This window comes from Diabrotica undecimpunctata, chromosome 1 (genome assembly GCF_040954645.1).
Source record: "Diabrotica undecimpunctata isolate CICGRU chromosome 1, icDiaUnde3, whole genome shotgun sequence".
Classification (NCBI taxonomy): domain Eukaryota; kingdom Metazoa; phylum Arthropoda; class Insecta; order Coleoptera; family Chrysomelidae; genus Diabrotica; species Diabrotica undecimpunctata.
The window spans coordinates 45,553,382-45,570,725 of record NC_092803.1 but is presented as its reverse complement, the minus strand read 5'-3'; the positions used below and the strand labels follow the sequence as shown (position 1 = coordinate 45,570,725).

The window sequence follows — 17,344 nt, the reverse complement described above, 5'->3', positions numbered from 1 at the left end:
GTAAATTTTGGAGCCAGGAAATGCGTCTTCTTCCCGGTCCCCTCTTACCATTTACTTTCCCTTGGAGAATCAGCTGGAGAAGGCCGTAACGTTCTGGATTTCTCATTACATGTCCTAGATATTCCAACTTTTTAGTTTTGACGGTCATGAGAATTTCACATTCTTTCCCCATTCTACGCAGGACCTCCACATTAGTAACTCTGTCAACCCAGGATACACGTAAGATGCGCCTATAACACCACATTTCGAAAGCTTCGAGCCGATTCATAGATGCAACAGTCAGTGTCCATGCTTCCATTCCGTAGAGCAGAACTGTGAATATGTAGCAGTTCAATAGACGGCATTTTGTTTTTAATGATATGTCTCGACTGTTGAAAATGGTTCTCATTCTAACGAATGCTGCTTTTGCTTTTATTATTCGCTGTTTAATTTCTGTTGAGTGGTCCCATTGGCTATTTAAATTGGTGCCTAGATATGTATATTGCTCGACTCTTTCGATATTCTGTTGGTTGATTGTAAGTTGAGCGTTTAGTATTGGTTTTTTACTAATTGTCATAAATTTGGTTTTCTTTATGTTAAGAGCTAGTCCGTATCTGTTGCTGACTTCTGTTATGCGATTTGTTAATATCTGTAAGTCATTCAGATTATCGGCAAAAACTATAGTGTTATCTGCATATCTAATGTTATTCAACCATTCACCGTTTATTAGCATTCCTTTCGCACAACCGTCTAAAGCTTCCTTAAATACCCATTCAGAATAAATGTTGAACAACAATGGAGACAAAATACAGCCCTGTCGTACTCCACGTTCTATTGCAATTTTATCAGTTAACTGGTCTTCTATTTTAATTTTGGCCGTTTGATTGTAGTAAATGTTTCTGATAATTCTAAGATCTTTGTTGTCAATTCCAATTTCTTGCATTAGAGTCATTAATTTGTCATGTTTTACTCTGTCAAATGCCTTCTGGTAATCTATAAAGCATACGTATATGTCACAATTCACATCCCTGCATCTCTGAAATAGCACCTGTACAGCAAAAAGGGCCTCCCGTGTTCCCAGAGCATCACGAAATCCGAATTGTGTTCTTGTTAGTTGTTCCTCACATTTTGTATATATTCTTTTGTGAATGACCTTTAGAAATGTTTTAAGTAAATGGCTCATAAGGCTTATAATTCTATAGTCTTTGCACTTTCTCGCATTGGGTTTTTTTGGAAGATTTATAAAAGTTGACACTAACCACTCTTGGGGAACCACGCCTGTATCATATATACTGTTAAATATATTTGTCAACCATTTTATGCCATCATAGTCCATAAGTTTTAAGAATTCTGAGTGAAAATTATCAGGGCCTACTGCTTTACCATCTTTGGTGCTTTTGATGGCATATTTTACTTCTTCGACTGTAAATGCTGGTCCAGATTCGCAATTGGTGTTTGTTGTAATACCAGTGTTACTTCGTATATCTTCAAAAGTTTTTTCTACGTATTTAATCCAAATATCTCTTTTATGCTCTATTTCCAGTACTATGTTTCCCTGATTATCTGTCAGGAATCCAGTGTTCTTGTATTTATATAAGCCTGCCGCTTCTTTAATCTTTTTATGGAGGTTAAATGAATCATGTTTTTGTTGTAATGACTCTATCTCTGTACACTTCGAGCTAAACCAATTTTCTTTTGCTATTTTAATAGCCCTTTTTATTTCGTTATTTATGTTGTTGTAGTAATTCTTATTATCTTTAGCGTTTCTTCTGTCTTCCATCATACATAGAATCTCCTCCGTCATCCATTCCTTTTTATTTGTTCTTTCAGGTTTTAAGTATTTCTCTGTTATTTCTTGACTTACTTTGTGCAAATTTTCTAGTTCTACATCTGTGTTATCTGTTTCTATATGCCCCCTTGGTTTTTCTGTACGAGCCCACGTTTTTTCTTTTAGGCGTTTTTGTACCTTTTCCTTTACTGTTTTATTTTTCAGTTGGTTAATATCGTACTTCATAATTTTTGGTCTTTGAACTTTCTTTAAACTAAGTTTCATTTTGGCGATAAGTGGATTGTGGTCCGAATTTATGTCGGATCCCGGGTACGCCTTAACAGATGTTATAGAGTTTCTAAATCGTTTGTTAATAAGAATATAGTCTATTTGATTTCGTACTGTGTGATCTGGAGTATCCTGGGGAGATTTCCACGTATATAGTCGTCTTGGAGGAAGATCATAAAAGGTGTTTGTCACTACGAGCTGTTCTTCAGTTGCAAATTCAATCAAACGGTCTCCGCGTTCATTACGTTCCCCTAGACCAAAGGATCCCACTAAATTTCCACTTTGTCCTTTGCCAACTTTGGCATTAAAGTCTCCCATTATTAGTGTTATTTCGTTTTTCCGAATCCTTTTGACAATATTAGTAAGGTCATTGTAAAATTCTTCTATGATTTCTTCTGGGGCGTCCGCTGTAGGAGCGTATACTTGAATAATGTTTGTTTTTATGGGAGTTGTGTTTAGCTGAACTAAGAGCATCCTTTCTGATAAAGGTACGAAGTGACTGACACAGTTGGCGATTTTATTATTCATAATTAGGCCCACTCCATTTATATGTTCGTTCTTAAGATTTCCTGAGTAGAATATTTTGTGATCTTTGATAACTCGGTATCCCGTATTTGTCCAGCGCATTTCGCTTATTCCCATAATATTAATCGAGAGTCTTTCCATTTCTTGAATGGCATTGTAGATTTTTCCCGCCTCGTACATTGTTCTAACGTTCCATGTACCTATCTTTATGGCTGTTCGCAATACTCTTAGAGATCCATCATCTAGAATGTAGTTTGGTTCGTGAGGATTTCTCTTGATAACGACCTGGAAGGCCTCACGGTTTGAGCTAGATTTACCTTCCCTGCCGGATCTTGAATTCCGATTTTCATGATCAGTAGTCGGAATCTTAAAGTTTTTTATCACCATGATAATTGTACTAGAGATACTTACAAGAAGTCTTTAATGCAGTGGTTTCTCCTTGCCTTCTGCATCCTTATGCCGTTCACTAAAAGTCTTAGTTCCTCCGCCTTTGAAGCCGATTTCTCAAACTCCAGGACAAAAGAGTGCCCTAAGATCGCAGTATCACAGCCGCTTAACTCATAATGTGAGTGTCGCCTGTGAGTATCTGGAATTAAGCCTACAGGATTTTTTACTTCCCACAGCCTTAATCCAGTAATGACATTACTGCTGCCTAATATCATATCCTCAGTTGATCCGCGGGTACTTATTTGGCAATGCCTTATTCGTACCTGTCCTGTATATCTGCAGGAACTTTCCCTATCAGCCATATGGGACGTGCCGTGTCGAGGTTGAGGATATCCCCCGCCCAGTCTGTCTTCCGTGAAGTACAGAAGAGCCCATACTCAGTTCGGAGCTCCTCCTCCACGAAAGCGGAGACCGGCCACAGCGGTGAAGAGACCTAAGAAGGTCGAAATACGTATCAGCGGTTGTTGCTGCACTGTATCAAAACAAAAATCTAATACCGTCATTCTGTTTTGTTATTTACTTCGTTGGAAGTACGAGAAACTGAATTCACTACGAATTTTGACTAGGATGAACGGCTTGTGGAATGCAATTTTAGATTCCCTTGCCGAGTAATTTATCCAGCTGTTTGTTTCGCAAATTTTAGGAAACACAGTGGTTAAGATTTGAATTCGGTTTCGCTAAGTAGAAATCGTTTGATTTCTCTTTTTGTTTTTAGATGGCGTAGTTACGTCCGTATATAGTTATTTTAATAACTATTTTTTAGAACGGGAGAGATTTTTGTTTTGGTTCAGAGCAGTAACTATACCGTTCTGAAGAGACCTAAGAAGGTCGAAATACGTATCAGCGGTTGTTGCTGCACTGTATCAAAACAAAAATCTAATACCGTCATTCTGTTTTGTTATTTACTTCGTTGGAAGTACGAGAAACTGAATTCACTACGAATTTTGACTAGGATGAACGGCTTGTGGAATGCAATTTTAGATTCCCTTGCCGAGTAATTTATCCAGCTGTTTGTTTCGCAAATTTTAGGAAACACAGTGGTTAAGATTTGAATTCGGTTTCGCTAAGTAGAAATCGTTTGATTTCTCTTTTTGTTTTTAGATGGCGTAGTTACGTCCGTATATAGTTATTTTAATAACTATTTTTTAGAACGGGAGAGATTTTTGTTTTGGTTCAGAGCAGTAACTATACCGTTCTGAAGAGACCTAAGAAGGTCGAAATACGTATCAGCGGTTGTTGCTGCACTGTATCAAAACAAAAATCTAATACCGTCATTCTGTTTTGTTATTTACTTCGTTGGAAGTACGAGAAACTGAATTCACTACGAATTTTGACTAGGATGAACGGCTTGTGGAATGCAATTTTAGATTCCCTTGCCGAGTAATTTATCCAGCTGTTTGTTTCGCAAATTTTAGGAAACACAGTGGTTAAGATTTGAATTCGGTTTGGCTAAGTAGAAATCGTTTGATTTCTCTTTTTGTTTTTAGATGGCGTAGTTACGTCCGTATATAGTTATTTTAATAACTATTGTCTAGGACGGGAGAGATTTTTGTTTTGGTTCAGAGCAGTAACTATACCGTTCTGAAGAGACCTAAGAAGGTCGAAATACGTATCAGCGGTTGTTGCTGCACTGTATCAAAACAAAAATCTAATACCGTCATTCTGTTTTGTTATTTACTTCGTTGGAAGTACGAGAAACTGAATTCACTACGAATTTTGACTAGGATGAACGGCTTGTGGAATGCAATTTTAGATTCCCTTGCCGAGTAATTTATCCAGCTGTTTGTTTCGCAAATTTTAGGAAACACAGTGGTTATGATTTGAATTCGGTTTCGCTAAGTAGAAATCGTTTGATTTCTCTTTTTGTTTTTAGATGGCGTAGTTACGTCCGTATATAGTTATTTTAATAACTATTGTCTAGGACGGGAGAGATTTTTGTTTTGGTTCAGAGCAGTAACTATACCGTTCTGAAGAGACCTAAGAAGGTCGAAATACGTATCAGCGGTTGTTGCTGCACTGTATCAAAACAAAAATCTAATACCGTCATTCTGTTTTGTTATTTACTTCGTTGGAAGTACGAGAAACTAAATTCACTAGGAATTTTGACTAGGATGAACGGCTTGTGGAATGCAATTTTAGATTCCCTTGCCGCGTAATTTATCCAGCTGTTTGTTTCGCAAATTTTAGGAAACACAGTGGTTAAGATTTGAATTCGGTTTCGCTAAGTAGAAATCGTTTGATTTCTCTTTTTGTTTTTAGATGGCGTAGTTACGTCCGTATATAGTTATTTTAATAACTATTGTCTAGGACGGGAGAGATTTTTGTTTTGGTTCAGAGCAGTAACTATACCGTTCTGAAGAGACCTAAGAAGGTCGAAATACGTATCAGCGGTTGTTGCTGCACTGTATCAAAACAAAAATCTAATACCGTCATTCTGTTTTGTTATTTACTTCGTTGGAAGTACGAGAAACTAAATTCACTAGGAATTTTGACTAGGATGAACGGCTTGTGGAATGCAATTTTAGATTCCCTTGCCGCGTAATTTATCCAGCTGTTTGTTTCGCAAATTTTAGGAAACACAGTGGTTAAGATTTGAATTCGGTTTCGCTAAGTAGAAATCGTTTGATTTCTCTTTTTGTTTTTAGATGGCGTAGTTACGTCCGTATATAGTTATTTTAATAACTATTGTCTAGGACGGGAGAGATTTTTGTTTTGGTTCAGAGCAATAACTATACCGATCTGAAGAGACCTAAGAAGGTCGAAATACGTATCAGCGGTTGTTGCTGCACTGTATCAAAACAAAAATCTAATACCGTCATTCTGTTTTGTTATTTACTTCGTTGGAAGTACGAGAAACTAAATTCACCACGAATTTTGACTAGGATGAACGGCTTGTGGAATGCAATTTTAGATTCCCTTGCCGAGTAATTTATCCAGCTGTTTGTTTCGCAAATTTTAGGAAACACAGTGGTTAAGATTTGAATTCGGTTTCGCTAAGTAGAAATCGTTTGATTTCTCTTTTTGTTTTTAGATGGCGTAGTTACGTCCGTATATAGTTATTTTAATAACTATTGTCTAGGACGGGAGAGATTTTTGTTTTGGTTCAGAGCAGTAACTATACCGTTCTGAAGAGACCTAAGAAGGTCGAAATACGTATCAGCGGTTGTTGCTGCACTGTATCAAAACAAAAATCTAATACCGTCATTCTGTTTTGTTATTTACTTCGTTGGAAGTACGAGAAACTAAATTCACTAGGAATTTTGACTAGGATGAACAGCTTGTGGAATGCAATTTTAGATTCCCTTGCCGCGTAATTTATCCAGCTGTTTGTTTCGCAAATTTTAGGAAACACAGTGGTTAAGATTTGAATTCGGTTTCGCTAAGTAGAAATCGTTTGATTTCTCTTTTTGTTTTTAGATGGCGTAGTTACGTCCGTATATAGTTATTTTAATAACTATTGTCTAGGACGGGAGAGATTTTTGTTTTGGTTCAGAGCAATAACTATACCGATCTGAAGAGACCTAAGAAGGTCGAAATACGTATCAGCGGTTGTTGCTGCACTGTATCAAAACAAAAATCTAATACCGTCATTCTGTTTTGTTATTTACTTCGTTGGAAGTACGAGAAACTAAATTCACCACGAATTTTGACTAGGATGAACGGCTTGTGGAATGCAATTTTAGATTCCCTTGCCGAGTAATTTATCCAGCTGTTTGTTTCGCAAATTTTAGGAAACACAGTGGTTAAGATTTGAATTCGGTTTCGCTAAGTAGAAATCGTTTGATTTCTCTTTTTGTTTTTAGATGGCGTAGTTACGTCCGTATATAGTTATTTTAATAACTATTGTCTAGGACGGGAGAGATTTTTGTTTTGGTTCAGAGCAGTAACTATACCGTTCTGAAGAGACCTAAGAAGGTCGAAATACGTATCAGCGGTTGTTGCTGCACTGTATCAAAACAAAAATCTAATACCGTCATTCTGTTTTGTTATTTACTTCGTTGGAAGTACGAGAAACTGAATTCACTACGAATTTTGACTAGGATGAACGGCTTGTGGAATGCAATTTTAGATTCCCTTGCCGAGTAATTTATCCAGCTGTTTGTTTCGCAAATTTTAGGAAACACAGTGGTTAAGATTTGAATTCGGTTTCGCTAAGTAGAAATCGTTTGATTTCTCTTTTTGTTTTTAGATGGCGTAGTTACGTCCGTATATAGTTATTTTAATAACTATTGTCTAGGACGGGAGAGATTTTTGTTTTGGTTCAGAGCAGTAACTATACCGTTCTGAAGAGACCTAAGAAGGTCGAAATACGTATCAGCGGTTGTTGCTGCACTGTATCAAAACAAAAATCTAATACCGTCATTCTGAAATGTAAATAACTTTTAAATAATTTAAATAATATAAAACATCACTTTCTTTTAACAAACAACTACGCAATATCTACTACCTATTTCATTTGTTAATATCTCTCCCCTCAAGAACTTCCCCGCTAAGTATCAAACAGTTGCAATAAAACCGATGATCACCCATCACCAGCAATCCAGGATAGTTTGAACTATGTTTTCCAAATCACTAATTAATAATTCTTGTACCGGCATTATTTAATTTACCTGGTACCGTTAGACCTGAAGATGCATAGCAAACTGTAGTATGCGAAACCGGTCGTTTTGGTAGTAAAATTAAATTGATTGTGAGTAAGTCTTATTTTATTTTTTTACCTATTTGAAATGGACTCACACAAGCAACACATTCATGATTCTCTTCCTCTCTTTTACTGGCAAATCTTTCTTTGTGTTCTGGTCTGTGCTTTTTTATATTCTACTTTATCTTTGTCTTTCTGAGAACTTGGGATTGGTTGGTTTTTTGTCCTCTTCTTTTGAATGCTCTTTTCTATTTTGTCATCCCAGCAATATAATTTTGCTCTGGTGTGCCTTTTTTCGTATTGTCCCAAAGCTTCTTTTGCTGATTCATGGATGCGTAATTTAATCAATTTATAGTATTCTTTAACATTGTTGAAATCTTTGAAATCACTATCTTTGAGTTGATTGTTGTTTCTAGATTTGTATAGTAGTTACACAATTGGTCGATGCTTTGTAAATTGTACCTCTTTTTTTTCTGTTTTTTATATTTTTTTCTCTTTCTCTTTTGCTTCATCGGTGTAACCTCTTCTTCCGGAAAATGGTATTTGGATCATAGGGTAAAATAATCACTGCCACAACATGCTCTTCTAAAAACTTTAATATCTTGGAATTTGAGGTTTATTTTTTGCCTTAATATCCATATATAATATATTATTGACTTTAGACTTCGTAAAAAAATCAGTTAAAAATGTTTAATTCGTTTTGTTCACAAACTGTAGTTAGTCTCTTCCTGTTATCATTGGTGGTATTTTGGCAAAAAAAACTACTACGTTGTACCTCTGTTTCTTTCCAGTTTGACTATTTAAATCCCCTAATATTATTAGTTCTCTTTACTACATTTAAAACCAAGATAAGTTCAAGTTCACAGCCATCGATGGGTGTGTCGTGACGTCGCAGCTTAATATTGGTTATAAATTAATTTCTAACCAATGACAATCTGCTACGTCCCGACACGCCCATTGATGGGTCTGTGAACTAGAGCTGATCTTGGTTTTGAATGTAGTATAGTATTTTCTCTCTTTGTTATTTCTTTATTAAGTGTTCAAAGAATTCTGCTTTGTCATGTAAAGTGAATCGTTAAAAACCGTTACTTTATAGCCGTATAAATTTAGATTTATTTTGATAATTCGTTAGTTTCAAGATCATAATATATTTCCCTAGATTTCTTTTGATTAAGATATATACTCCCTGTTCCGCTCTTTTTCTTTTTGAGACTCCGCTATATAAATGGTCATATCTTCCTAAGTTCTCGGATCAGTGTCCTTCCTTTTTGATTTCAATGATATCTGCACTAAGTTTTATTCCTTATACATAACCTCATTCAGTTTACGAGATAATTCTTGTACATTCCATATGTATAAATTTATTATCCTTTTTATCATTTTTTTTTTATTTCCGCATATCCATCTTATTCCGATACAGTTTCAACATATCTAGTATTGTGCAGTTAGCCTAATCACTGAACCCCCAACTTGGAGGACCAAGATTTGATTTCAGAGTGTTCCTCTCTTAGGTAGGCCAATTTCTCTACATCTTAGAAGTCCTACCTCTTCCACATTAATCCATAATCCACATTTCCAGTTAATCTGGTTTTATATTACGCCAATACGCTTCATCTTTCGCCGAGTTCGACGTTTCAAAAGTTTTTGTCTCATCCGCCTTAATCACGATTGTGGTATTCGTCTGTAACTATAAACAAGGGGCCCTTAAAGGGTTATATTCTCTCAGCCGGGCCAGTTGAACCCTGGTTTTTATAGAGATGTTACTCCTCAATCAGTCCCCTTTTTTCCGACCTTGTGTTTAGCTACATCGGGTATAAAGCTACTCAGATTACCCAAAACTCTCAATAGACAAAACTGTAACTTAATATTCAAGTAAAATATCGTAAGCAACTCAGCAACTCAGTAGACTCTTTGAAAGAAAGGTGATAATGTAAACTATCCACTGCAATGTAATCTCCTCCTTTGGATTAAATATGATTCTTTGACTAAAAGTAACAAGAATAAGACGTACGTTTTTGCATACACCAAACAAAACCGTAGACAATGTAGTTAAGATTATAATAATAAATAATTATTTGAAAAAACTGCCAAGAAAGGGAAGCTTTTTTAAATGCTGCATTATATAACTCATCCAGTTATATAATTCAGCGCTAAGAATTAGTGGTTTGCTTCAACGGTATAAAAGAGTCAAAATGCCAATTATTTTAAAATAACCTTATTAGCTCTAAAAAATACTCCCAAATTAAAATTCAATAATATTTTAACGTACTTACCACTAATTTTCTTTTGTGGGCAGAAAAAATCAGCTAATTTATTAGTACTTTGATCATAATTGAAGAAATATACATAAACTGATTCTGTATTAGCTTTAGCTTGTAGCTTTGCGGCGATTTCAATACCAGACTTGAATAAACGATCACCAAACATCTAACAAATATAAAAAAAATTTATAATTAAGCAATAAATAATAAGAAAGAGAAGAACAAATATAAAATAACAAAGATAAACGAAGACTTCTACAAAACTTTGTACAGCTCGCAAAGCCAGCTTAATGAATCAACAATGGAGAACGACAAAAGACAAATAAAAAACGTGGGATCAGTCACTACCAAATATATAGGGATTTGAAATAGAAAAAGCTTTAAAAAAGCTAAAAAATAATAAAGCTCCAGGACACGACGGTATAATTGCCTAGCTCTTGAAAACAAGTAAGACAGTAACAATCCCTATAACAGAGCTATTTAATATATGTCTCCATAATAGCAAAATCTCTAAAGACTGGAACGAGAGTCTAGTAATACTCTTACAAAAAAAAAGAAGCAGATATAACCTTTAGAATTATAGACCTACATCGTTGCCTACAATCACTTTACTTACAAAATGGATAATTACCAACCGGTTGAAGAGGCAAGCTTTAGCAAAGGATATAGTACATCAGACCATCTTATCACAATGAGAATACTGATAGAGAAAGTAAACGAGTAACAACTACCCGTATTTCTTGCTTTCTTACACTATGAAAAGGCATTTGATAGTATCGAGATGTGGGCCATAAAACAAGCTATTAATAATTATAGAATAGATTCAAGATATAGGCAATTAATACATAATATATGTGAAAACGCAACTATGATAGTACAACTAAACGAATATACAAATCCCATTCCCATTAAGAGAGGAGTTTGACAAGGCGGCGTAATATTGCCAAAGGTTTTTAATCTAGCCAGAGAAGATGTCTTCAAAACTACAAAACAAATTGGTCAACATATGGCATCAACGTTAATAGCAACAAATTATACCACCTCAGATTTGCTGACGATATCGTGATTATAGCGAGCACATTCGATGAATGAGGAACTTACAGGTAGCTCCCAATACATTGGCCTATAAATCATTATCATCAACTTGTATGCGTCCTTTGCTGAACATAGGTCTACCTCAGCTCTTTACATCTGTCTCTGTCTTGTGCGGCCTGCATCCAATTATTGCTAACACCCTTCAGGTCGTCAGTTCATCCAGTCGGTGGGTGTCCTCTGCTCCGTATTGCTTCTTGTCTTGGTCTCCACTTGACAATAAGTTTTGTCCATCGGTATTCTGATAATCTGGCGACGTATCCTGACCAATTCCATTTTGTTGTTTTTGTTCTACGACGTATTTCTTCGTTTGGGATTCAGTCTCTCAGAGAGACATCCTGGCGCTCTATAGCCCTCTGAGTCAAGCGAATCTTAGTAACTACCTTTTTTGTGAGTATTAATGTTTCCACTTCATAAGTGAGTACAGGTAACACACATTGGTCAAAGATTTTTCTTTTGAGTGATATGGGTGGATCCGATTTAAATACATAGTTTAATTTACCAACCGCTGCCCAGGCTAATCCTATGCGACGTGGGATCTCACATATCGGGTTATCTCTGCTCAACCGAATTTCATGTCCTAAGTACTTATACGATGTAGTCTGCACAATATCCCTTCCATCAACAACAATATTTCGATTTAGCACCAGATTATTCATTATTTGCGTGTTGTTCATATCAATCTTTAGTTCGACCTCCAAGGAAGCGTGATATAGTTTTTCAAACATTATTATTGCAGCACCCATACGATCAGCTATAGGGACGATATCATCTGCTAATCTTAAATGACTGAGCTTCTCTCCATTTATGTTGATAGCATGCTCGTTAAGATGTGCCTTCTTACAAGTATGTTCTAAAAGCGTCGTGAATAGCTTTGGAGAGATGGTGTCCCCTTGCCGTACTCCTCGCTGTATACAGAATTTATTTGTTTCCTGTGCAGATAGTCTTACGCTATTCGGCATTCTGTCAATGCTTATAACATTTTCTGATTGCTTATGGTATTGAATGCTTTCTTGTAGTCGATAAATATCAGTGCCAATCGTCTGTTGTATTCTACACACTTCCCTATCAGGTTCTTTATCAATAGTAAGTGGTCGTTAGTGCTGTATTTCGATCTAAATTCAGCTTGTTTTCTAGGCTGATAAAAGTCTAATTTAGCGTCCAGTCTTTTTTGATAATTTTTGTGAAAAGTTTATATATGTGTGAAAAAAAAACTGATAGGACGGTAGTTTTTTTGGATCTGTTATGTCTTCTTGCTTGTGTAATAAAATAATGACTGCATTGTTCCATTGAGAAGAAGTTTTTCCTTGGTAAATGCATTCGGAGAAAAGCTGGGCCAAAGCCTGGATAATTTTATTTTTACCTGCTTCGATCACTACTCCATCATTGCCAGGGGATTTGTCATTTTTCATTGCTAAAAGTGTGGTTTTGATTTCGTATGGAGTAATTTCTGGCATTTATTCTAATCCCTGGTTTGTGATTTTGGGCAGGGGCTGATCTTGTCTTTCGTTGCTGCTCTCATACATTTCGCGATAAAAAGATTCGACAACCTCAAGAATTTTGGTTCTATCAGTAGTAATGTTTCCATCTTTGTGTTTTATTTTGTACATATTTTTGTTGCCTATGTTGTTCGTATCTCGCCTCAAAACTTTTAAACTTTTGTTTTCTTGAATTATTTTGAATATGTCAAAAGCAAAAACAATGACATACACAGACGACCCTAGACATATAACTATAAATGGCAGTGAGATAGAACAAGTCCACGAATATATCTGCCTAGAAGAAATTCGGATACTTGACAACTAGAACTAAAGTGCGAAAATCAGTAGAAGTGCAAGACTGGGTTGGACAGGTTTTGGATAACTAAGTTGGCTACTTAAGAACCGCAAAATATCTCGATACTTAAGGAACAAAGTGTTTAACCAGTGCATTCTTCTCTTTCGATCATAGCATATGGATGTCAAACCTGGATCCTAACCAAGCCAAATATGAATAAACTAAAGTCGAGGATATCACAACAAACATTGCTAAACATAAATGAAGTTTTGCAGGACACACTGCTAGACAAAAAGACCAAAAGGAACAAGGTTGTAATGCCACAATACAACATTTGAGACCATACGTTACAAAGGTAGACGACCAAGAGGAAGACCACAGATGAGATAGGAAGATGACATCGAAATAATCGCAGGAACAAATTGGAAGTACGTTGCTTAGGATAGAAAACGATGTAACGAGTTGGAAGATACCTATGTTTAAAAATGGAAGATAGAAGGCTAAAAAGAAAGCAATATATTAATCAATATTATTTATATTAACTGGAATTGTATAGTAAAATTGATAGCATTTTAGTGTATTTTTATCAGAAATTAAGTTTCAAAGTCAACAAATAAATGTCTCTAGTTTAGAATAAAGATCACTGTGGGATAAAAGGGAATAAAGAAGTTGATCAAAAAGCTAACAAATGAAGTAGAACAGGAGAGTATTTAAGGTGTAAATGTTCTCACATTGAAATTGCTTGCCACATATAGCCCATAATACTAACAGGATAGAAAGAAGTACATGGAAATAGTCAAAAAGGACAATTTTATAAAAATATCTCGAGCTTCCTCGTTAAGCTTCGTTCTCATTAAGATAATCTTCATCAAGAATATTGAGAAGTCAGCAGTTTTTCACCGTATTGTTCAGATTAAAGTTTAACCATATTTTGACTCCCCCCCCCCTCAAGATTACCCGAACCGAATTAAAAGGGAAAAAGACACCCTACACCCTGCCTGAGGAGGAGAAACTCCGTTAAATACGGAAACTCTTTCCTCAGGTGGAGGATAGGCGTAAAAGGGTTTCATAGATGCGGAACCTTTTACTGAGTTGGAACTCAGCGAGGCTGTTGGACTGATGAAGATCCGAGAGGTACCTGGCATAGATGGAGTCATGGCGGAGACATGTAAGACTCGCCGCACTAACATACCTGCAGGTTTTCCTGAGATTGCTAAACAAACTGCTTGAACAACAGCAGTTTCCAACAATGTTGAAAGAAGCTAAGGTTGTCCTTATCCCGAAAGGTACAGGTGAAGAGGAAGAGGTACGATTTCGGCCAATTTGCCTTCTTAGTTCGATAACTAAATTGTACTTCTTCTTCTTAAGGTGCCATGCATTTCTGCGTAGGCGTCCACCGTACATCGTCTTGTCAGGTGAGATGTTAAATATTCTGGATTAAATAATTCTGTTTTTAGCAGCATTGCGAAGCATTTCATAGCTGTGGATTCCTGTCCATTGTCGAATATTACGCAGCCATGACATTTTTTTACGTCCGAGACCTCTCCTACCCTCTATTTTCCCTTCGAGTATCAGTTGCTGAAAAGTGTATCGTTCTCCTCGTTTAATGTGCCCCAAGTATGCAGTCTTCTTACTTTTTACATAATTAAAAAGTTCCCTATCCTGTAAGCCCGCTCTTCTGAGTACTTCCTCATTTCTGACCCTGTCCGTCCATGATATTCTGAGCATTCGACGCAGGCACCACATTTCGAACACTTCAAGTTTGTTAATGGAACTGGCCTTTAACGTCCATGCTTCCATTCCGTACAGGAGAATAGGCCACACGTAACACTTAAGCATCTTGTATCGGAGGTTGAAGTCCAATTTGCGATCAGTCAGAAACTTACGAAGCCTCAGAAAAGCATTTCTGGCTTGTTCAACTCTGCTCTTTATTTCATTCTCGGGGTCCCAACCCTCATTCAGCAAACATCCCAAGTATTTGAATTGCCTGACTTGTTCGATTTCTTCTCCAGAGACATATATCTTTGCGTTGGGGTAATCATTTCTACTTATAATCATTGATTTTGTCTTCTTGATATTTATTTTCAAACCCCGAGCTTCACTTGCAAGAGTTAGATCATTCAAAAGGCACTGAAGATCTTCGATGTTATCTGCCACTATGGCTGTATCATCGGCATACCTGATGTTATTAATAAATATGCCGTTAACTTTAATACCCTTATTAGAGTCTTCCACTGCTTCTGCGAAGGCTTTTTCTACGTATAAATTGAACAGCATTGGAGACAGTATACAACCTTGCCTTACTCCTTTTTTAATGGAGAAATCTTCTGTTTCGTTGGAATTTTGAAGACGTACTGTTGCTGTCTGATTCCAATACAGATTGGCAATGATTCTTATATCCTTTGCATCCAATCCCAACTCTTGTAGGTATTTTATCATCAATTCATGTTTTACATTATCGAATGCTTTCTCGTAATCGATGAAACAGATAAAAACATCCTTTCTTTGATCTAAACAATTCTGTATCAATGTTTGCATACTAAAGATCGCCTCTCTCGTGCCAAGTCCATTTTTGAAACCAAACTGACTCCATCCACTGACCTCTTCACATTTCTTAAACAATCTAGTGTGAAGTATTCTCAGGAAAAGTTTCAAAAAGTGACTCATTAGGCTTATTGGTCGGTGGTCCTTGCAGAAGTTCGCACGTGGTGTTTTTGGTAGGGCGATAAATGTAGATCGAAGCCAATCTTTTGGAATCTGGCCCGTATCGTAGATGTCGTTAAAGAGCTTGACAATAATGTCTAGGTTTTCTTCATTAAGTAACTTGATTGTTTCTGTGTACATATCATCTGGTCCTGGGGTTTTGTTACTTTTTAATAGTTTGATAGCGTGTACAATTTCAGCTTTCAAAATACTTGGGCCATACAAATGGTCTCCCAGTTGTGGTGGTTTTTGTGTTGTGTCATCATTGAACAAATTGGCTGTGTACATTTTCCAAGTATTAAGTATATCGCCAGGGTCCGTTATTAATTCATTTTGGTCATTATGTATACCAGTGACTTGTTTTTTCTTGAAGACACCAGCAATTTCCTTAATTTTCTTGTGAAGATTGAAGCTGTCGCCGAGTTTATATAGGCTTTCAGCCTCGGCGCAAAGTGTAGTCATACAGGTCTCCTTCGCCGCTATAATTTCTTTACGAATTTGACTGTGTATATTTCGGTACCCTACTTCGTCCTGCCTGATCTTACACTGCCTGCGTTGTTCCATCATCTCTAATATTTCTTCTGTCATCCACTTATTCTTGGTAGTTGTTTTACTCTCGAGTAGAAAAGTGTTGTTCAACTCATCAAATGATTCTTTTATGGTGGTCCATGACTTTTCAACATCATTCTCAGTTGCCATATTAGAGAACCTATTGTTTATTTCCTCTGTGTATGCTTCATTTGTTTCATTGTTTTTGAGTTTTCTAATGTTTACTGATGCCTTCTGGTGTTTTCTTTTAGCTGTAGCGAGCCTCAGTTTGATATTTGCTACCAAGGGATTGTGGTCGGATCCTATGTCTGCTCCAGGTAATGCAGATACCTTAGTAATAGCATTCCTGTACCTTCTATTAATTGTCACATAATCTATTTGGTTCCTTATTGTACTAAATTGTACTAATAGCTTGTAAAAGGCCGCCTTGGGCGAGAGCTAGAAGAAAAGCATGCGCTGAGCGATCGGCAATATGGTTTTAGGGCCAAAAGGTCTACCATAGATGCTCTCACAGAAGTAACCTCTTTAGTTACGCAGGATACAAAGAGATGGGTGGCTCTCATCCTGTTTGACGTGAAGAATGCCTTTAATATTGCATCATGGGAAAAAATCATGTCCAGGCTGAGAGAATTGGGCGTTAGTGAGTACCTGGTCAATGTAATTGACAGATAATTAACTGACAGGTCCATAAGAGAAAAAGATACCAGCATCAGTTTGTCGCAGGGTGTTTCTGTGAAATGTCCTGTACGACGGGGTGTTGAGGCTACAGATGCCAAGGGAAAGCACTCTTGTAGCTTCTGCCGATGATCTCACACTGGTTGCGAAGGTGAGTCAGAAAAGGGACATGGCTAATGCGGCTAACACACCCCTGCGTCGCATTAGTAGGTGGATCAGAGAGAACGATCTACAGCTAGCGCCTCAGAAAACTAAGGTGTTAGTTCTTAAAGGGAGCCGGGAAAAATCCTCTCTTCACTTTATAGTGGAAAGTGTGGAAGTTGCACCAGTTAAATCTACTACGTATCTGGTAGTCTGGTTGTCAGAAGGACTAAGGTTCGGAGTACACATCCAAAAAACGGTAGAGAAGGCAAACCGAAATCTGGAGGCGTTGATACGGCTGATGCCAAACATTGGAGGCCCAGGTAGCACCAAAACAAAGGTGTTAAATGGAGTATTCTAGTCGGTGGTAACCTACGCTGCCCCGTGTGGTGTAGCGTACTAAACACTGCAAAATACGCTAAGCTGATGGAGACTTCGCAAAGGCGAATGCTCCTCAGGGTTTCTATCGCATATAGGACAGTTTTAAATGAGGCTCTA

The 17,344-nt window shown here is 36.9% G+C and overlaps 1 protein-coding gene across 1 annotated transcript in view; it reads right to left on the bottom strand.

The window, feature by feature from the left end:
* The window catches only part of LOC140442939 (venom carboxylesterase-6-like), a 36,214-nt gene that overhangs the window by 12,040 nt on the left and 6,830 nt on the right, over positions 1-17,344 (bottom strand). Inside the window, exon 4 of the mRNA XM_072533941.1 lies at positions 9,923-10,076. Within this exon, the coding sequence (XP_072390042.1) occupies positions 9,923-10,076 (154 nt within the window). The remainder of the gene's footprint in view (positions 1-9,922; positions 10,077-17,344) is intronic.